Source organism: Triticum aestivum, chromosome 1B (genome assembly GCF_018294505.1).
Source record: "Triticum aestivum cultivar Chinese Spring chromosome 1B, IWGSC CS RefSeq v2.1, whole genome shotgun sequence".
Classification (NCBI taxonomy): domain Eukaryota; kingdom Viridiplantae; phylum Streptophyta; class Magnoliopsida; order Poales; family Poaceae; genus Triticum; species Triticum aestivum.
Genome location: NC_057795.1, coordinates 321,919,583 through 321,933,447, shown reverse-complemented (window position 1 = coordinate 321,933,447; position 13,865 = coordinate 321,919,583). Strand labels below are relative to the sequence as shown.

At 46.1% G+C, this 13,865-nt stretch overlaps 1 protein-coding gene across 1 annotated transcript; it reads right to left on the bottom strand.

The window, feature by feature from the left end:
- Window positions 1-8,729: 8,729 nt before the first annotated feature.
- On the bottom strand, window positions 8,730-11,352 carry LOC123090771 (uncharacterized). Its single transcript, XM_044512110.1, has 4 exons — window positions 11,234-11,352; window positions 10,785-11,042; window positions 10,241-10,699; window positions 8,730-9,114 (listed from the first exon to the last, which is right to left on the bottom strand). The coding sequence occupies exons 1-4, from the start codon at window positions 11,243-11,245 to the stop codon at window positions 9,109-9,111; spliced, it is 735 nt and encodes a 244-aa protein (XP_044368045.1). The 5' UTR covers window positions 11,246-11,352; the 3' UTR covers window positions 8,730-9,108.
- Window positions 11,353-13,865: the final 2,513 nt, after the last annotated feature.

Here is a 13,865-nt window from a genome sequence, read left to right as displayed (position 1 = left end):
AGCCATTTCAATTGGAGGGGGTGATGGTAGTATTTGTGGGAGTAAAAACACGGTCTTCAGAAAAGATTGTGCTACTTGTCGATGCAGATAGAACCACGGTTGTACTTGCCCAAGAACCAGCCCCACCACACATAACTTAGACTCACGCAGATTGTACCCCTACCCAGTTGGACAGAGAACCAACTACACCCCTTCTAACCCCAACCCCAGCAGATAGTAACCCAGTTCCAGTTGATACAGCACCATCTCCACCACAGAGCACCCAAACACGAGTAGTTAGTAAGGCAACTACAGTGCCCAAAGCACGAGGACCACCACTCCGAACCCCAAGTCAACGCTTAAAGTAGAAGAAGAATTGTTCTCAGGTCAGGTTCCATAGCTATGGTTCATACTACTTTGCTCTTGCATCACTGTAGTTACTCATACCAACTAATTTCAAATTGAAGGATGCAATTGAAACTCCAATGGTGCAACAGGTAGGTTTTAAACCTGTTTCTTTAACGTGTTTGCTGTTGTAACTTGATCTATGTTGATTTTAGTTTCAATTGAATAAACAGTTATGTTCTCATGCCATGCACATTACAAGTGTTGTTATTGTTGTGTAGTTTCCCACACTTATATTCTGTCTATGCTGCTTTGTCTTAAATAGATATGATTCAAACTGTATCTATCTTGATTTGGGGACATAAACTAGAATGATATAGACCATACAGTGACCATACTACATAGATATATGTTTGTTTCATGGTGTTATCCTGTCCACCTTACTACTGAACTGGTTTACCAACATGAGTTTCATATGCTACATTGTAAACCTGTGATGTGTTTGTTTGTTTCTCTTTTAGAACGCGGATAAAATATTGGAGAAGAGTACCCGTTTATGCAATGGTAAAGGAAGTAATGCAGATAAGGTTCAAGATAGTGAGACATCCCTGTTGGTCTCCAAGAAAGTGGATAAAAACTATATTGAAGACACTGAGACAACCCCAAAGTCCTGTCTTGATGTAGTGTTTGAGTTACTGGATACTACTGCTGGCACCAGCTCTTTCAACTCGCTGCCTGAATCAGTTAGGCTTCTTGAGTCTCAACTTCAAGTTGAAAGACATTGATCAGATGTTATGCGACAGGAAGCCGAAGGACTAAGGAAGTCCCTGCAGAATTCAGATGCATACTTTCTGGTGCAACAGCAAGTGCTGGAGGATTTATGCGCCAAACAAGAGAAAGTTAATAAGCTTTCTAAGCATCTTGCCAGCATTATGGGTACCCAGGATATTGTTCTTGAGCTCTTCTGAAGTGGTTTCAGTTCTAGATTTGTTTTGCTGCGGCATTTATTTGCACTGGTCGTCAACTTTGACAACCAGTGTATATGATATGCTGCTTTGTTCCCTATATTTGCACTGGTGGCGAACTTTGATGCCCAGTGGATGTAATATGTGTAATAGCCGTGATAGCCTAGCATAAGTTGCTTGCTTATTTATTTCCTTGTTGTCTTGTTTATTTGTTTGCTTGTAGTCAGTGCAGTTCTTTTTTCGCGGTTTGCTAGTGGCCGTAATAACCTATTTTTTAAAACTAGGCCACAATAACCATGGGCTACATATTTACTGTACTTACCATGGGCCTCCTACGGGCCGTAGAAACAATGGGCCTTCTTAGGGCCGTAGAAAGAATGGGCCTTCTACGGGCCGTAGCATCAATGGGCCTTCTACGTGCCGTATGATCGATAGGCCAAACATGGGCCAATAACAAACCACATTATGGGTCGTAAACGGGATAGATTTGGAATCGTCCATTCATGGGCTGATAATAAAAGGTCGTCGTTAATCGGCCGTATTTCATGACATTATGAAAACGGCCCAATGGAGTAACGGGCCGATTGTAACCACGGGCTGAATTTGGCCCACAGGCAGAAAAGGCCAATGACGAGTCGTAAGTAACCGAATGCTGGAAATGAGCCCCAAAAATAAATGGGCCCTGAGAAGGCTGAAAGATAACACGGGTTGGAAACGGCCCAATGGAATAATGGACCGTAAATGGGTATAAAGGGGTACACTGTTCATTGCGGGCCAGATTCACCACGGGCCGTTAATGGGCCAAGAGTTACAAATGGTCTCGTATGGGCCGAAAGACATCATGGGCCATACATGGGCCAGAAGTTACAACGGGCTGGAATCATATTAGAAGGCCCAGATGAAGCTATTGGGCTTAATTCGGATAGGCCGTAACGGGTCGTGAGTTAGCGCGCCGTAAATGGGCTATATACGAATAGGCCGCTAACAGGCTTTCCGTGGGCCGACCTGTTACCTTTTGACCAAGTCAAATGGGTCGGCCTTTTCACTGGAATGGGCCTCTGTTGGGCCGTGCCACATGTCGACGTATCATAGGCGCCTCCTGTCCAATGAATGGATGACATCTGTCCCAATGGTGAGCCAACACGTGTTTCCTCCGGCCAATGAGAATTCCACATGTGGAAAATCCTCATTGGTCTAGGCTGTTAGCGGGTTATCGGATCCAAAACCGGACCCGATAGCTTAACGGCGTCCCGTTACGGTTGATGCCACGTGTCGGTCACCCTTGACGAAAGCACTTCCATGACGCGCGATTTATCATCATGGAAGTGGACACTTCCGTGATGATAATTTTGGTAATGTCATGGAACACTTTTACGACAGCATAGGTATGACTCTTGATTCTGTTAAAAACAGAACAGTGAAAAACAGAATCTGTCAAAAACAGAACAGTCTGTAGTAATCTGGATAGTTTGTATACTTCTATAACTCCAAAAACACTGAAACATTAGGACGACTTGAGCAATTTGTATATCAATCTACTGTAAAAAAATCAGAATTTTTTGTCCTTCCTGTGATTTTTAAAAATTCAAACTCTGGACGCAAAACTTCCTGTTTTTTCAGCAAGATCAAACAACTATCACCCAGGAGGATCCTAAAGGCTTTGCTTGGCACAAACACTAATTTAAACATAAAAACACAATCATAACAGTAGCATAATTGTGCAAACACTCAAGAACAGAAGGCAAAAGACAAAAATATTTTTTATTCATTGGGTTGCCTCCCAACAAGCGCTATTATTTCATGCCCCTAGCTAGGAATAAAGCAAGGATCTAAGTTTTGTCATCCGTAGTTTTGGCAATTTTTCTAAGGGTTTTCTCAAACCCGAGAGGCTCTTTGCGCTTCCCTAAATTTTCAGGAAAAGAAACCATCTTTAGATCTAAAATATCCAATCGCTTATTGCAAAGAGTAATCAAGGTATTCATGCTATTGATACTACCATTAAGATGTTTAAGGGGTTCGTTATATTTTTGCAATTCAACCATATGTTCATGCAAATCATCAAGTTTGTCCAACATTTTAACTCCCTCTGGGGTGAAAGAAAACCCCTTCTTTTGAGGTGGAACCCCCAAAATTCCTTCTAAAATTTCATAGGCAGCATTAGCATCAAGCTCAATAAAATTCCCTTTAGCGGCAAAATCTAAGAGTTGTCTATGATGCAAAGCCAATCCTATGTAAAAATTACGAAGCAAGATCTTTGCGTCTCCCTTTAAATTGCAAACACGATAGGATTCCATAAGCCTATACCAAGCATCTTTCAGCTTTTCTCCTTGTCATTGCTTGAAGTACATGATACGTCTCCAACGTATCTATAATTTTTGATTGTTCCATGCTATTTTATTATCAATCTTGGATGTTTTATAATCATTTTATAGTCATTTTATATCAGTTTCTGGTACTAACCTATTGACATAGTGCCAAGTGCCAGTTGTTGTTTTTCCATGCTTTTTACATCGCAGGAAATCAATATCAAACGGAGTCCAAATGCCACAAAACTTCACGATGATTTTTTATGGGCCAGAAGCAAAGCAATGGGCCCTGGTTGCACCTGGGGGTGCCCCGAGGGGGGCACAACCCACCAGGGCGCGCCAGGAGGCCCAGGCGCGCCCTGGTGGGTTGTGCCCACCTCGGGTGCCCCCCGGACCGCTTCTTTGCTCCATAAATACCCCAAAAATACCATAACCCTAGGGGAGTCGATGAAATATTTATCCAGCCGCCGCAGAGTCCAGAACCACCAGATCCAATCTAGACACCATCATGGAGGGGTTCACCACTTCCATTGGTGCCTCTCCGATGATGCATGAGTAGTTCTTTGTAGACCTTCGGGTCCGTAGTTAGTAGCTAGATGGCTTTCTCTCTCTCTCGCTGAATTCTCAATACAATGGTCTCTTGGAGATCCATATGATGTAACTCTTTTTGTGGTGTGTTTGTTGGGATCTGATGAACTTCGAGTTTGTGATCAGTTATATCTATTTATATCCATGAAAGTTATTTGAGTTTCTTTGATCTCTTATATGCATGATCTCTTATAGCCTCGTATTTCTTCTCCGATATTTGGGTTTTGTTTGGCCAACTTTATCTATTTATGTTTCAATGGGAAGAGGTGCCCGGTAGTGGGTTCGATCTTACGGTGCTCGATCCCAGTGACAGAAAGGGAACCGACACGTATGTATCGTTGCTACTAAGGATAAAAAGACGAGATCTATATCTACCGCCATATAGATAAATAGATCTTGTCTACATCATGTCATCGTTCTTATTGCATTACTCCGTTTTTCCATGAAGTTAATACACTTGATGCATGCTGGGTAGCGGTCGATGTGTGGAGTAATAGTAGTAATTGCAGGCAGGAGTCGGTCTACTAATCTTGGATGTGATTCCTATGTAATGATCATTGCTTGGATATCGTCATAATTATTTGAGGTTCTATCAGTTGCCCAACAGTAATTTGTTTACCCATCGTTTTCTATTTTTCTAGAGAGATGCCACTAGTGAAACCTACGGCCCCCGTGTCTTCTTTCTCATATATTTGCCTTGCGATCTACTTTTCCTTTGCATTTTTATTCAGATCTATTAAACTAAAAAAATACAAAAATACCTTGCTGCGTTTAATCTTTATTTATTTTATTAGGCGTTTGATCTATGAATCTACTACAATTTACCTCACGTTTGCTTGCCTATCTTGAGGCGTCGTACCCCGGAAGGGATTGACAACCCCTTTAACACGTCGGGTTGTGAGGTGCTGTTGTTTGTGTGCAGGTGTTGTTTATGTTGTGTTGCTTGGTCCTTCTACTGGTTCGATACCTTGGTTTCATAACTGAGGAAAATACCTACCGTCGCTATGCTACATCATCCCTCCCTCTCCGGGGAAATACCTACGTAGTTGCAGCTACCATCAGTACATAACTTAAAAATCTGGTGACAAAGGAGGAGTAGGCAAGCTAGCCATTATAACTAGGAAGCAAGAACATGGATAGATCCGGTAAGAAAACGGTGAACAAAAAAGAGGGCGAATAAAACGGCAAATTTTTGTGAAGTGGGGGAGAGGAAAACTAGAGGCAAATGGCAAATAATGTAAATTGCGAGGAGATGAGATTTGTGATTAGGAACCTGGTATATGTTGATGATGTATCCCCGGCAACAGCGCCAGAAATTGGCACGTGGCTAGGAGACTATCTTGACTTGATCCTTCCCGGCAATGGCGCCAGAAATTCCTTTTGATGTCTGCTAGACTACGTCGGTATTTCCCCAAAGAGGAAGGGATGATGTAGTACAGCGACGGTAGGTATTTCCCTCAGTGATGAGACCAAGTTTATCGAATCAGTAGGAGAACCAAGCAACAATATGTAAACATCACTTGCACACAAATAACAAATACTCGCAACCCGTCATGTTAAAGGGGTTGCCAATCTCTTTCGGACAACGGTACCAGAAATTGGCAAAAGGACGTGAATAAATTCTAGTAGATTGATAGATCGAATGCCAAATAAATAAATTGCAGCAAGGTATTTTTGTATTTTTGGTTTAATAGATCTGAAAATAAAAGCAAAGGAAAATAGGTCGCAAAGGCAAATATAATAAAGAAGAGACCCAGGGGCCGTAAATTTCACTAGTGGCTTCTCTCGAGAAAAATAGCAAACGGTGGGTGAACAAATTACTGTTGGGCAATTAATAAAACTTCAAATAATCATGACGATATCTAGGCAATGATCATTATATAGGCATCACGTCCAAGATTAGTAGACCGACTCCTGTCTGCATCTACTACTATTACTCCACACACCGACTGATATCCAACATGCATCTAGTGTATTAAGTTCATGAAAAAATGGAGTAATGCAATAAGAACGATGACATGATGTAGACAAGATCTATTTATGTAAAAATAGACCCCATCTTGTTATCGTTAATAGCAACTATACATACGTGTCGGTTCCCTTTCTGTCACTGGGATCAAGCACCGTAAGATCGAACCCATCACAAAGCACCTCTTACCATTGCAAGATAAATAGATCAAGTTGGCCAAACAAAACCCTAATATCGGAGAAGAAATACAAGGCCGCAATCAATCATGCATATAAGAGATCAAGAAGACTCAAATAACTTTCATGGATAAAAAGATAGATCTGATCATAAACTCAAAGTTCATCTGGTCCCAACAAATACACCGCAAAAAGAGTTACATCATATGGATCTCCAAGAGACCATTGTATTGAAGATCAAAAGAGAGAGAGGAAGCCATCTAGCTACTAACTATGGACCCGCAGGTCTACAAAGAACAACTCACGCATCATCGGAGAAGCACCAATGGACATGATGCACCCCTCTGAGATGGTGTCTAGATTGGATCTGGTAGTTCTGGAACTTGCGGCGGCTGGAATTGATTTTCGTCGACTCCCCTAGGGTTTCTGGAATATTGTGGTATTGGTGGGTTGTGCTCCCCTCGGAGCAGCCCCCAGGTGCTTCTTCGGCCCACTGGATGTCTTCTGGTCCAAAAAAATCCACGAAAAGTTTCCCTGCATTTGGACTCCGTTTGGTATTAGTTTCCTGCGATGTAAAAAACATGCAAAAACAGCAATTGGCACTTGGCACTATGTCAATAGGTTAGTACCAAAAAATGATATAAAATGACTATAAAATGATTATAAAACATCCAAGAATGATAATATAACAGCATGGAACAATCAAAAATATAGATGCGTTGGAGACGTATCAGCTGATACCATGTAGAAGGAATAGAGAGGGAATTGGTGGAATTGGTGATGTTTTGCTTAAGCCTGGCCCATAAAAAAATATAGGGCGACCTGGAAATTCGGCCCCTTCGCCTCTATATACACGGCACCGGGGGGCTTTAGGGTTAGCTCCCGGGTCCCTCCGGTGCAATTCATCCTCTCCGTCACGAGCTCTAGCCAACTTCGGCGAAAAATTCCCTCCACCTATATGATCTTCTTAGAGTACAAGGCTAGGTAGAATAAATCCCACGCGATCCTGTGTTTCCTATCTAATCACGATACTCAATAGGGAGGAGGTGAGGCAAGGTAGAGGGAGGAGAAGAGGGAAAAGGGGGCGGAGCGGGGTCACGGCCTGCCGTCGGCGGCGGGCGACGCGGGAGCTCGCTAGTGATCGGCAGGTCCTCGTTGGCGTTCGGGCGCGGGCTGCGTCACGCGTCGTCTTGCGTGTAGGGGCATGTTCAGTGAGAAGAGAGAGAAGGATAAGGTTATGTGAGGACAGGGGTGATGTGACGGCTGAGTTGGCACTGACTGGGGTGTTGACTTGTCAAAACCAGTCGAAAACAACCAGGGTTGTTTTCTTATCCCATTTTGAAAGTTGGGGGTTGTAAACTAGACAATTCTGTAGTTCAGGTTTGTTGGGTTTTAGACTTTGATGGTAGTTCAAGGTTGTAATATGGACTTTCTAAATAAAAATTTCGAAGACGTGCTCGAGCACGTCGAAGCCGGTCCATGGGCTCTCTCCGCCGCTCCGAGAGAGTCGGTCATGGTCCCGTTCCTACTTCGACTTGCATGACTCCATGGTGCGGCTGAGCTGTTGCCGTGCGCGCTTTCTCGGAGGCGACCCGACGTGGCCGACATAGCTTTCGCCCGTGCCGCCAGCCATTGAGGAGAAGAAAAAACAGAGGAGAGGTGGAGAGAATTTCTTGCCGAAGTTGGCTAGAGCTCGTGACGGAGACGATGAATTGCGCCGGAGGGGACCCGGGAGGCTAACCCTAAGCCCCCGTGGTGCCGTGTATATAGAGGCGAAGGGGCCGAATTTCCAGGTCACCCTAAAAAAATTATGGGCCAGGCCGATATGCGGGGTCTGTTCGGGCCACAAAAATGCCCAAACCCGCTTATCAGCCCGAAAATTTTGGGCCGGCGGCCTTTACGGGATTTGCTAGAGATTCTCTTAATTGTTTGTCATGTACATAAGAACTAGTTGTAGATTCGTGTTCCTTCACTTGTTCTGTGTCTACCTTCTATATACATCTCAGTCGCATTGCACTCCCCACGTCTCTATTTTGTTTCATCTGATTGTATGTGTGCTCGTGTTTAGCGAGATTGGCGTCATTAGTTAGAAAGGTTTAGGTTAGAAGTCTGAAGAAGAGGTCTAGTGGTGTAATTGGTTATCACGTTAGTCTCCCACTCTGAAGGTCCCCTTCTAACAAGGGCTCGACAAACCTTTTCAATTTTCTTTAGTGACCTTTATTTATGATTATGTAATTATGTCGACGACTACACTTTCTTATCAAAGGGATACAGTAACAAAAATTCTTGCACTTCACTCGAATTTCCTAGTGCAAGAGCTTAGTTGTGTAGTGTAGTATTTCATATTGATTAAATGATGCTGAATCATCATGTTTTCTTTCTGAAATTCTGAATCATCACCGAGGCCAATTAATCAATATGAAATACACTACACTTGAAACAGCACCGAGGCCAATTCATTTCTGGTTTTCCACTTGAAATAGCACCAAAACATAGTTGCAGTAACATTCTAACCACCATCTCAATTTTCTTGCACTAACTATGGACCAACAGCAAAAGAAATAACAAAGTCATTCATGTTGTGGAAAAGATAAGTAGTTTCCATCAACTCTACTGGATTCCGTATTCAGATGTGGCAGGAGACCTATTCTGGTCCTATTTAGTATTAATGCAAGACGCTTCACTGTTGCTGAAGCAGCCCCCGATGCCTCCAATATGTAGTTGTCCGAGCAAGTTTAAGTCAGATTCCCAATAGCCTCATTCACCATGTATTTTCTCTTCTACTCCTGCACAGAGACCAGATGTATGTGGTGATTAGATTTCTGCTGAACCACATGTTGAATTAGAGATTTGTAAAAAAGAAACTAAATGAAACCAACTATTGACAATATCAGAAACTTGTGATGAGGATCACTGCAGCATGCTAGATGAAAATACTTGCCGCACAATAATCAAAGTAATGCAATTTTTTGAGCAAATGTCGCAAGAATCAACTATTTACATGTCAGAAACCCATGATGAGTGTCCCTGCAGCATGCTAGATGACAATACTTGCCTCACTGTAATCAATGTGATGCAATGTCTTGAGCAAATGTCGCAAGCACAATATCAAAAACTCATGATGAGGGTCCCTGCCGCATGCTAGATGCAAATATTTGCCTCACTATGATTGTTCTGTTCAAATTCGACCATGTAACCCATTATTTTTCCTCTTAAATTGGGTTGCAACTAGTAAATGATTACTTTGATGCTATTCCTATGCAAATAAATTGACTGCACAAAATAAGAACTGCTATGCACATGCCACTTCTCACACGGTATTTGCACGACACTACATATCTAACCATCCATTTCATAAGATAAAGTGCAGCACACCACCGGATTGCCAATCGATCAGACACAAAACTGTCAGCTGTAAAGCAATTTCAGCACATAATTGACCAGGAACAGAAGCTTCCAAGATACGACAGCAAGTTGGATGCGTTAAGTTCCTGATGGTCGCTCATAAATAGGCAAGTGTTTTGTATGAAAGAAGCTGGTAAAATACGTTCAGGGCTATTCTAGTTTCAGTGACCACCTAATGAGCCATATATATTCATTAACTACAAACCAGATAGATTCCAAATGGTTCAGTTAGAGTAGGGGCTAAAGTTCTTCTACACAAGAAATTGGACAATCTCGACTGCCAGAAGCTCGACTACGTCCAGTTCTACAATGAATCTGGGACCTTTTGAGCAGCTGGACAAGCTTTGAATCTACGACAATAGAAAAATGACTTGGGAATTGAGAGTATAATAAGGAATTCACATCTAAGTTAACCACCCAGCATATTGGCACAGAACAGACCATATAAGATCCAGAATTCACATACTAGAAGCTTTCGTTTATGGACGCAAAAGTAATCATGTATACCTCGGCAGAGCGATCACTGCACCCCGTCGACGCCAGCTGCGGCTCCCTCGGCCGCGTCGCCACCAGCCCCCGCCGCTGGCTCCGCCGCGTCGCCGCCTGCCGGGGCTCCCTCTCCCGGCTCGCCACCGCCTCCCGCCCCCGCGGCCGCCGCCGCTGCTGCCGCCGCCGCTGCCGCCTCCGCAGCCTCGATCGCCTCCACCACCAGCAATAGCTCAAGGCGGTACACCCGAGGGCACATGGCCACCTCTTGTACTGCAATAGCACCAGAGGCTCGGCACCGAGCGCCTCGCGCACCTCGGGCTTGAAGATGATGCGGCGTCGGCAACGAAGATCCCCCTTTATCTCGAACCTCAACAGGAGGGCCCTATCCCTGTCGACGATCCGCCGCCCGTGCGCCTTCATGTTACCCATCACCCACTCACGCGTCCTGGGATTCTGTCCGTCTCGCAGGTTCGGGGACTGTCGAAACATTGAACCAGATCAGGAAGAATTGGACAAATTCTCGAGAATACTTCATCTGTTTGCAGCAGAGAACGAAGTGTACCTTGTAGTTCGGCCAACAGTCGTCCAGAGCTGCAGCATTTGTCCTCATCTGAACATACGCCGCTTCCGGAATGAGTCTGAAAGCCATGTCTTCGTTGATCAGGGCGTCCTCGAACCCAATGTCGACGAAGTGCTGGTAGTTGAGGTGGATGGCAACGGCCTCGTTGCCATCCAACCACTTTCTCGCGGCCAACTTGGCCGCCACCGAGTCTTGCAGCAAAACGAGCGTGTCGAACCGATGGTGTTCGACGCCGTTCAACTGAAGATGCCAAGGCGTTAAGATCAGCATATGACAGCAGCATGATCAGGATACGGAAATAACTAATCCACACAATTATTGAATCAAGCAACCATGAGGGGTCAAGCGCATGAACATAGGGAATTCCTGAACATAGATGGCAGGTCGACACAATCGGAACAGAGATGGCGATCCGAAGAGGCGAACTGTACCTGCACGTTCATCCTGTCTGACGCCGACCCGGGAGAGCAGAGGATGAGCGTGACAGGGCTCCGGTTCTCTGTGGTTAGGTGTGTGGCAGATATGGGGACGGGGATAACTACAACTCGGCTTTTACATTTAATACAGCTGGCAGGGGATTCCGGAAGCGGGTGATTTCCCGCTCGGTTTTGGCCCTTCCGTGAGTCGCAAGAAAGCTCAATTCGTTATTTTTGCTATATCTCTACTCAGCAGTTAGTGAATAGTCCGCCTGTTATTTTTCGCTGGTTTTATTTCGTCTACCCTCCCACCTCCGTCAAATCGCTGGGTTTTTTTCGTCTATCGTCCCACCTACGTTAGGTCACAACCCTCCCGCGAAAAAAAATCATGCCAAAAAAAACCCTACCATCGATCCCTTCTATAGCTGGCCAAATGGGCCGTTTTTTTCGGGCCGGCCCGTGAGCACGCGCAGCACGGCCCGCCTTGGGCCAGGCACGGCACGGTCTAAACGGGCCGGGCCCGGCACGCGGCACGCCCTGGGCCGTGCCTGGGCCTGGAGGCTGGGCACGCCGGCTGGCACGCCACAGCCCGATTACGTTTTTTTTATTTTTTTTATACATCTATATATGGCCCAATATATAAAAATAGGCTAAAAAACGCTCAGTGCGGCAAATAATAGGCTGGAAATATGCGGCCCACCGTGCTAAACGGGCCAACGTGCCGGCCCGTTTACTAACTGGGTCGTGCCTGGGCCTGGGGGCGCAGCACGCGGGCCGGCACGTCACGACCCGTATAGTAATCGTGCCCTGGCGGGCCGTGCCGGGCCAGGCACGATTACGATGGGCCGGGCCGTGCCGTGCCGGCCTGGCCCGTTTGGCCAGGTATGATCCCTTCCCTCGCTAGCCCTACCTCGTCTCCCGTCTCCACTCGCAGCCGCCGCCGCACCTGCCGATCCCTGCGCAGCGCACCCATCCCCGCCGCCCATACCTGCCGTCCCCTGCGCCACCCATCCCCACCTCGCCCCGCCCGCCGCCTCCCCTTCACGCCGGCGCCCTCTCGCCTCGCCTGCACCGGTCGCCACGCGCTCGCCCCGCAAGGCAAGGAGCTCCCTCCCCCAGCCCGATCTGATGGAAAGAGGGCCAAGCGTTAACGGTCCGGTGTTCGTTGTGGCCATATCCGGCTGTGGGAGCCACCGTAGAGCCTCCATGTCGGTGGAGCAGAGCAGCCCGACAGAGGTGGGTGCCTCATCTCGTCCCGCAGATCACCGTCGGTGGTCACGACCACGTCATTCCCTGTCGTGTGTCCCCTTCAACTACAGTGGTGCTCCTCCCCGCGTCGCCGTCGTTGGTGGAGCTCGCCTCACTCTCCTTACTCCGTCGGCTACAAGTACTCCTTACCTCCTCGGTGCTCCTCTTCGGCATCATCGCAGGCCAATGAACGGCGACGACCAGGAGGCCTCTACCTCGATTGCAGCCGGTCGTGGTCGTCTTGCTTCTCCGCGCCGCCGCCCCATACAATCGCGCTGCCGCTTCGCGTCCCTCTCAACAAAGAGGGCTACAAGAGCCGGGAGAACGCCGGTCGCTGGGCCTCCGAGCGTGAAGGTACAGGAGGAGAAGCTCGCTGAGGTGGCGGAAATCTCACAATCACATCTCCCGTTAGGCGACGAAGACCGGCGTCTGCGACCACGCCCCACCATCGTGCCTGTTTCTCCGGCTATCTCCCCTTCCTCTCTCCGCTTGTCTATCCTTGAATTCTGAATTTTGATGTCAGTGGTGACCGCTGCATCATCATCATCGATGGAGATGCTATTGATGTCGATAACATGGCTATGTAGAAGGTGAAGTCATCATGGATAAATGGGGTACATCACGTGATGCTACTGCAACTGCTTTGGAAGATCAAATGAATGAGCCTGAGCAATACATCAGTGTAGCAGGCAAGGATATGGATGGTATTCATGTTGAGGGCAAGATGCTGGAGCAAAGGACCTGTGACACAGTCAGATTTCATTGCTGAAAATCACAAGGATGTAGTGGAGTGTGCCTGCCATGAACGGGGTGCACCTGAGTATGATCTTGCCTTGTACATGACAACTTATCAAGGTACTAGATACTTTATGTCTTCTGAGGCGGAAGAGTTATGCAGACTCAAAAACGCAAGGAGGTAGTCTATGAAATTTGAGACAGAGCATGTCTTCGTGTGTCCCCTCTGCGAGGAGTTAAACTATTTGGAGTTAAGGGAAAGTTAGCCCCGAGATTTGTAGGACCATACCGAGTTTTGGAGCGTATGGGAGAAGTGGCGAACAAGTTGGAGTCACCCGAAGGACTGTCAGAAGTTCATGATGTGTTTCACGTTTCCCAGTTGAAGAAGTGCCATGCAGAGATGGCCAATATTCCCATGTAAGGACGCTTGACCCTGGAAAGGATAATGATGTTCCACGAAGCGGAGTATGGACTTCATAAGTATAAGTTTTATCTCAGTATGTGGGATATCCCACGAGGATGAAGAGATGAATTACTATTGGATATAAAGGAGATATGATGTTGGAAATATGGATCAATGGAAATTCCATGATGAGTCTGAGTAATCACGTCTTAGTTTGGTACAAATAGAAGGAAGAAAGACATTACAATTGGATGGATTTTG

Coding starts and splice junctions, on each gene's coding strand:
- LOC123090771 (XM_044512110.1), bottom strand. Junction 10,700..10,784: donor ACTGTTGGCCGAACTACAAG/GTACACTTCGTT, acceptor ATGTTTCGACAG/TCCCCGAACCTGCGAGACGG.